This window comes from Cebus imitator, unplaced genomic scaffold (genome assembly GCF_001604975.1).
Source record: "Cebus imitator isolate Cc_AM_T3 unplaced genomic scaffold, Cebus_imitator-1.0 Scaffold85, whole genome shotgun sequence".
NCBI lineage: Eukaryota > Metazoa > Chordata > Mammalia > Primates > Cebidae > Cebus > Cebus imitator.
In genome coordinates, this window is record NW_016107400.1 from 4,497,622 (window position 1) to 4,505,964 (window position 8,343).

An 8,343-nucleotide genomic window follows, 5' to 3' on the forward strand; every position below is an offset into this window, starting at 1 on the left:
CAGGTTGCGGACTCTCCCGGTGTGTCCCGGGCCTGCTCTGGGGGACACTACGGCGAATAAGTTGAACAAGGCCCCTGTCTCACGGAGCTAAAGATCCAGGAAGGACTTCACCCATAAAGAGGCAATTAAGCTGGAATTCGATGCCCAGGACCTCCGCAGAGAGGCGGAGAGGCAAGAACCTCCTGAAGTCCCCAGTGTCCAGAGACGGGGAAGCCCAGGGCCCAGGACCCACGGTGCAGGTGTCAGCCCGGAAGGCGCCCGCGGAGTCCCGGGAGAGGCGCGTCCCATTGGTCAATCCCGAGCAGAAGAGCCCAAGGCTGAGGGGGCAGTTATGACTGGCTGCGGCAGATGTTCTTAGCAAAAGGGTGATACTGAATATTCAGGCCAGCAAAAGAACCCGAAAAGCAGTGACGTACGTTATCTTCTGCATATTTATTGGGAAATTGTGCGTCTCCCTATTCTAAGTCTTGGAGGAATTGGACTGGTCCAATCTTCCTCGGGGAGCAGTAGAGCGCGGCAGTATAGAGAGTATGCCTAATAAAGAGGGCGTGAGAAAAGCGTTCGCGGGGAACGCTGGGAAACTCCCGGCCTCCGCCACCATCTTGCTTTCCTATAATCCGGCAGTGACCGTGGGTCAGAACAGTCTTGAATCATGAAGCTACTAACCAGAGCTGGGTCCTTCTCGGTGAGCTCAGGTGGCGGGTTTGGGAACCGGCTGGGGAGGAGTGTGTAAGCAAGGTGATACGAGGTGGAAGTGCCTAGTCTGGGGTACTGGACCTTGGTCTTCTGTCTGCCCTTCATCTGAACCCTGCGGGCCTACTGGGCTGCAGACTGGGTCTGGCTTTGGAGGCCCAGCTCGTGCTGTGAGCAAGAGACCTAACATCGGGAAACCTGAAGAGAGGGGCAGGACCTGAGAGCGGAGTTGAAACGACTCCCTGGAGAGACTTCTGAAGGTCACCCCGGCACTCAAGTGCTGGAGAGACTGTGAAACCCGGGGAAGCGGGAGGACGGTGCAGACTTAGCCCCCAACCTTCACTTTATCCGCTGCGGCCTCTGCTCCTTGGTTTATCACGGAGCATCAGTTTCCCCAGCGAGTGAAAGTACAAGAAAGGAACTAATGCAAATGTAATACTCATCACAGTGTCTGGAACTGCGTTGTTAATTATTACGGTGTCTTAGTAGTCTAACGTTGCTCTCCTTGATCGTATGCTAGACGGTTCCTCCAAGACGTCTCTGTTTGTCCTCAAAAGCTCCTTACTTAAGTTTCCCCCTTCAAGCCTAAATTAAACATAGCTGTCACTTGGGGAAAATTCACACATCAGGGTTATATTACTGTGGAACAGTTGTTATTAAGAGGGGTAAGAGGGAACACTTTAAAAAAAAATTATAGCGAGGGACAGTATGCCCGCAGGGAAACGGTGGCGATGTCTGGAGAAATATTTAGTTGTAACAACTTGTAAGGAGGTTGCTGTCGAGAGGCCGGGGAGGCTGCTAAACATCACCTTACAACAAAGAATTATCTAGCCCCAAGTGCCAATACTAGTACCTGTGTTGAGAAACCCCCCTAGAGGGAGATGCAGAAGACCAGACCTGGGCATGGAATGTTCTTATGCTTTATGTTTACATAAATGTACTGTAGTTATATAAATTTAGGCTGTAATTGCATTAACCTAACTGGTATACCTAGACAAACCAGTGATTAGCTGCCCTTTGAGGGCAGCACGGTTAGATTGGCTAAAGACCCCAAAATTTCCTTCTCCACTGTTTTGCGATAGGAAAAGCTCAGAGAAAAGCGTTGGAGAGGCCCAAAGTAAACAAATTGCAGTCAACTTGGAAGCAAGGCTGGGCGGAGTGGCTCAGGCCTGTAATCCCAGCACTTTGGGAGGTCGAGGTGGGTGGATCATTTGAGGTCAGGAGTTCGAGAGCAGCCTGGCCAACAAGGTGAAACCCCCGTCTCTACCAAAAATACAAAAATTAGCCGGGGGTGATGGTGCACGCCTGTAATCCCAGCTACTAGGGAGGCTGAGGCAGGAGAATGGCTTGAGCCCAGGAGGTGGAGGTTGCAGTGGGCCGAGATCGCACCACTGCTCTCCAGCCTGGGTGACAGAGCGAGACTCCATCTCAAAAACACTAACCAGGTGTCACTAACTGGGCACATTTGGTTGGAAAACACCTAAAATCTCACTTGGTAACAGAACTATAGATTATTCATATTTGAATTGCTATGCCCATATATCTTAAAGTTTACTTTTTGGAAAATCAGCCCAAAATAACAAAGAGGGTTAACTATACCATACCCAGCAAACTAAATTGATGATGATAAAGCAAAGCTAATTGTAATTCATAACTGAAAAGCAGTACTAAAAGCAAATGATAACCAACAGCCAACCTAGTACAGCATTCATGCTAGATGTAGAACAAACAGCCTTGTAGACAGCACAGAGTGGAGGCATCGCAGCCTGTGTGGGGATGCCTGGGAAACTTCAGCGAGGTGTTCACTGGGTCTTGGGAGCACTAAGTTTTATTCCTTCATAATCTCCTCTAGTAACCTCTTGAACTTCAGTCATAATCAGAACGATTTTTATGGCATTGTATAACATTTGCCCAAACTGAATAAAATGAGTGCATTTTGGGTTCATTGTCTAATATTTAAAGGAACCCTTTTACTGTACCAGTAAACTGCAATTTATATGTTGAGAATCTGCTGTGGATGAAGCCATTGTTAATCTCAGGATGACATACATGTCATAAATACTTTATTTAGTCAAAAAGGTGTGTGGTCTTAATACAGCACACAACAGAGTGAAGATAAAATGGAAAATATTGAGGGCTCGGAGGAAGTTGGTATACACTTTGTCTTTTTTAAAGGTTACTAAGATGATTAAGAAGATGAAGCAATTAAAATAGACTAAACAGGTGAGACTCATTGGGCAGATAAGGGAAGCAAGAAGCTGAAACCTATAAAAGGCCAGGCCCAGTGGCTCAGCTCACGCCTGTAATACTAGCACTTTGGGAGGCCGAGGCAGGTGGATTGCTTGAGCTGAGGAGTGTGAGACCAGCCTGAGCAACATGGTGAAACCCCGTCTCTACTAAAATACAAAAAATTAGCCAGGCCTGGCGGCATGCACCTGTAATCCCAGCTACTCGGGAGACTGAGACAGAAGAATCACTTCAACCTGTGAGGCAGATGTCGCAGTGAGCCGGGATCACACCACTGCTCGGCTCACTGCAAGGTCCACCTCCCGGCTCACTGCAAGAGTGAAACTCCTTCTCAAAAAAAAAAAAAAAGAAAGAAAGAAAAAATGTTGTGGATGTGGTGATCTGACACTTTTTCAAAAAATGCCAAAGCATTAGAAGCTACAAAGAACCATGAAACTTTAATAAGGTAACTGAAAGGTAAAAGAAAATACAGTGATTCTCTGTATCATAAAAATGAGCATCAAGAACTCTATAAATACATGAATAAATAGAGGTTTAAGAATGGCTTGGGGAAACTGGTGAATTAGTAAGTCCATAATAAGTTATGCAGCTAGGCTGGGTGCAGTGGTTCACGCCTGTAATCCCAACACTTTGGGAGGCTGAGGCAGCAGATCACTTGAGGTCAGGAGTTACCAGCTTGGCCAACATAGTGAAACCCTGTCTCTACTAAGAAATACGAAAAAAAATTAGCTGGACATGGTGACACTCACCTGTAGTCCCAGCTGCTCAGGAGGCTGAAGCAGGAGAATGGCTTGAACCCGGGAAGCGGAGGTTGCAGTGATGCTCTGTCATTAAAAAAAAAAAAAAAAAAAATTATGCAGCTGAATCCTCCCATGGAGGTGGTTATCGCTCCTTTAATACCCAAACACCCTCTGTCACTTGGTTACACTAAGGTACCATGCTTTTATATAGAGTACTGTTCTTGTGAGACGTGTGTAACCTGTGTTTTTTTGTGTTTAGAGATTTTATTCTCTCAAAGTTGCCCCCAAAGTTAAAGCCACAGCTGCGCCTGCAGGAGCACCACCACAACCTCAGGACCTTGAGGTTAGTCCCACTGACTTGCTCGCTGGAACCCCTACATGCCTTACTCTCCTTGGTAATATGAAGACATTCGTTATATCTCTACTTTGCTTTAAATACAGTTTACCAAGTTACCAAATGGTTTGGTGATTGCTTCTTTGGAAAACTATGCTCCTGTATCAAGAATTGGTTTGTTCATTAAAGCAGGCTGTAGATATGAGGACTCCAACAATTTAGGAACCACTCATTTGCTGCGTCTTGCATCTGGTCTGGTGAGTATCTTCACTACCTCAAGTGTTTGCAAATGCTGTAGTATCTTGGTCCTATGAAAAAGGAAAACTAAAATCAGTGTCTTTATTTTTGCTTCCTTGACCTGCCATAACAAATTACCACGGACTGGGTGGCTTAAACCAAATAAATTTATCCTCTCACAGTTCTAGAGGCTAGTAGTCAAAGTCAAGGTGTCTCAGTCAAGCCAAGATACCCGCAGGGCTGTGATCCCTCTAAAAATTCGAGGAAGGCAGAAATCCTCCCCTGCGTTTTCCTAGGTTCTGGCAGTTGCCCACAGCCCTTCATGTTCCTTGGCCTGCAGCTGCATCACTGCAGTCTTTGCCTCTGTTATCACGTGGCCTTCTATCTGTGTCCACATTTCCTCCTAATAAGGATACCAGTCATATGAGATTTAGTGCCCACCATAATCCAATATGATGTCATCTCAAATACTTAAATCTGCAGAGACCTTATTACCAAATAAAGTCACATTCACACATTCTGGCTGGACATAAATTTGGGGGGAACACTGTTTAACCCAGTACACTCCCCTAATGTAAAATGAGAAATTAAAAGATATTTGCCACAGAGAAGTACTAAATTAGTATCCATATGAATGTTGCTGTTAGAGCATAAGAAATCAGTAAACAAATTTTTAAAACAAAGTGTCATAAATTGAAAGACAATTAACTCTTTTTCCCATATGCAAGTCTCTTTCAGAATAGACTAGTGAATCCAGTAAGCATGTATTTGACACAGGAAATTTTACATAAATGTACTTAATATAAAAATCTATACTTAAGCTTTTTGTTGAGCCTTGTTTTATTTCTTAAAAGGATGCAAGAATTTAGTAAAATTCTTTTTAAGGCTGCTCATAACAGACAACAGATGATCAAGTGTGATGTTTGGCAAACTTGGCATTGAAAAACTACAAAGATAATCATTCTTTTCTTTTTCAAGACGACTAAGGGAGCTTCATCTTTCAAGATAACCCGTGGAATTGAAGCAACTGGTGGCTTATTAAGGTTTGTTAAATAAGTAATAGAAAATAGTGAAAATGCCAGAATATACTCCATTGTAAGGGAACTTTTCTCTGTTATCAAGAGGTTGAGGATTGCTTAAGCAACACAAGAAGGAAAAAAACGGATGAATTTGACTACATCAAAATGTAAAACAAATCTTTATGTCTTAAAGTAAAATTTTAAGTAACTGCCTGGGAGTAGATATCCACAGTGTACAGGCATACCTCAGAGACGTTGTAGGTTCTGTTCCAGACCACCACAATAAAGGGAATATCGCAGGAAAGCAAGTCATATGGATTTTGTGGTTTCCCAGCACATTTAAAAGTTATGTTTACACTGTATGGTAGTCTACTAAGTGTACAATTAGCATTTTGTCTTGAAAAAAATTTTATAGCCTTAATTTTAAAATATTTTATTACTTTAAAAATGTTAACAATTAACTGAATCTTTAGCAAGTCATAATCTTTCTGCTGGTGGAAGGTCTTGCCTCCATGTTAATGACTGCTGACTGATCAAGGTGATCGTTGCTGAAGATGGGGCTGACTGACAATTTCTTAAATCAGTTAACAGTGAAATTAGCTGCATTGATTGACTCTTCCTTTTATGAAAGATTTCTCTGTAGCATAAGATGCTGTTTTTAGCCTTTTACCCACAGAGCTTTTCAAAATTAGAGTCAGTGGTCTCAAACCCTACCACTTTTTTATCAGCCAAGATTATTTAATATTCTTTGTTGTCATTTCAACAGTGTTCACAGCATTTTCAACTAGGAGTTGATTGTGTCTCAGTAAACCACTTTATTGGCTCATCCATAAGAAGCAACTCCTCATCTGTTCCAAGTTTTATCATAAGATTGCAGCCCTTCAGTCACATCTTCTGGCCCCACTTCTAGTTCTCTTGCGATTCCCACCATATTTGCGGTCTCTTCCTCCTCTGAAGTCTTGCCTCTCATAGTCGTCCATGAGAGTTGGAATCAGCTTCTTCCAAACTCCTATTAATTAACGTTGATACTTTGACATCCTCCCAGGAGTCACAAATGTTCTTAATAGCATTTAGAATGGTGAATCCTTTCCAGAAAATTTTTAATTTACTTTGCCAGGATCCGTCAGTGTTTTCACTATCTGTGGTAGCAATAGCCTTACAAAATGTATTTATTGAATAATGAGACTTGAAAGTAAAAATTACTTCTTGATCCATAGGCTGCAGAATGGATGTTGTGTTAGCAGGCATGAAAACAATATTAATCTCCATGTACATCTGCACCAGAGCTCTTGGGTGATTAAATGCACTGTCAGTGAGCAGTGATATTTTAAAAGGAATCTTTTTTCTGAGCAGTGGGCTTAAAATATTCAGCACCCATGCTATAAACACATGTGCTATCATCCAGGCTTTTTTATCCCATTTACAGTGCACAAGCAGAGTAGATTTAGCATAATTCTTAAGGACCCTAGGATTTTGAGAATGGTAAATGATGTCAACCTGAAGTCACCAGCTGCATTAGTCCCCTAACGAGAGTCAGCCTGTCCTTTGAAGCTTTGAAACCAGGCATTGACTTCTCTAGCTGTCCTGGACAGCATCCTCTTCCCATGTAAAGCTGTTTTGTCAACATTGAAAATCTGTGGTTTAGTGTAGCCATCTTCATCAATGATCTTACCTAGATTTTCTGGATAATTTGTTGCACGTTCTATATCAGCATTTGCTCGTTCGTTTTGAACTTTTATGTTAAGAAAATGACTTCTGAAACCTCATGAGCTAACCTCTGCTAGCTTCAGACTTTCCTTCTGTACCTCACCTCTCTCAGCATTCATATAATTGAAGAGAATTAGGGCACTGCTCTGGACTAGGCTTTGACTTAAGGGGATGCAGTTTCATCTGTCCAGACCGCTAAAACTCTATTATCAGCAATAAGGCTGTTTGACTTTCATATCATTCATGTGTTTAGTGGAGTAGCACTTTTAGCTTTCTTCAAGAACTGGACTGGTGCAGAATGCCTAGCTTTTGACCTGTCTCAGTTTTTAACACGCCTTCCTTACTTCCTCAGAAGCTTAATCACTTCTAGCTTCTACTTTAGAGTGAGACATGAGACACTCTGTTTCACTTGTATACTTAGAGGCCATTGTAGGGTTATTAATTGGCCTAATTTCAATATTGTGTCTCAGGAGTAGGAAGGCCCAAAGAGAGAGAGACTTGGGGAACAGCTGATCAGTGGAACAGTCAGGACAGAAACAGCATTTCTTTTTATTTATTTGAGACAGGGTCTTGCTGTGTTGCCCAGGCTAGAGTGCAGTGGTGCAGGCATAACTTATTGCAGCCTCGAACTCCTGGGCCCAAGCAGTCCTTCTCCCTCAGCCTCCCAAGTAGCTAGGACTGTAGGCACAGGCCACCATGCCCAACTAATTTTTTATTTTTTTGTGCAGATGAGGATCTCACTATGTTGCCCAGACTGGCCTTGAACTCCTGGACTCAGGTGATCCTCTCACCTCAGCGCAAAGTGCTGGCATTACAAATGTGAACCACCACACCCAGCCCAGATTTTCTATATATTGTGTTGTCAGTGATAAAGATGATAGAGAATCTCTCATTCTGCCAATAGGAGTATAAATTGATATCACCACTTTGGAAAGAATCAAGGAATATCTAGTAATATTGAAAAACCCCACAGTTTTTAATCACATGTGCAAAGGTATTCTTTATAAAGACCAGAAACTATCTTTAGGAAAACGGGCAAAGTATGACAGAGTCATGATGGGACCACTACACAGCCATTATGGAATGAACTAGATCTATACATCAACGTAGCACAACTGAAGGGCAAAATAGTGTGTGAACAAGCAAGATTCAAGATTTCTTTAAGGTGTTATAATTTTTAAAGGAGAACAACACTGTGTAGTGCTTAGGATTGTGGTTTCCAGAGTGGGAGAGAGTAGGGCATTGGCCTTGGAAGGGTATGAAAAGACCTTCAACTATATTTGGCATTTTAAAAAATTGTGGTCAAATGTATATAACATAAAATTTATAATTTTCTTTCTTTCTTTTTTTTTTTTTTTTTTTTTTT

General features: G+C 42.4%; 1 protein-coding gene across 1 annotated transcript in view; it reads left to right on the forward strand.

Annotated features, from left to right (window-relative positions):
• Positions 1-373: 373 nt before the first annotated feature.
• LOC108308500 (cytochrome b-c1 complex subunit 2, mitochondrial) overlaps positions 374-8,343 on the forward strand; it is a 27,376-nt gene continuing 19,406 nt past the window's right edge. The window contains exons 1-4 of the mRNA XM_017534352.2: positions 374-685; positions 3,940-4,023; positions 4,122-4,271; positions 5,230-5,294. Coding sequence (XP_017389841.1) covers positions 653-685; positions 3,940-4,023; positions 4,122-4,271; positions 5,230-5,294 — 332 coding nt within the window. The 5' untranslated portion in view covers positions 374-652. The remainder of the gene's footprint in view (positions 686-3,939; positions 4,024-4,121; positions 4,272-5,229; positions 5,295-8,343) is intronic.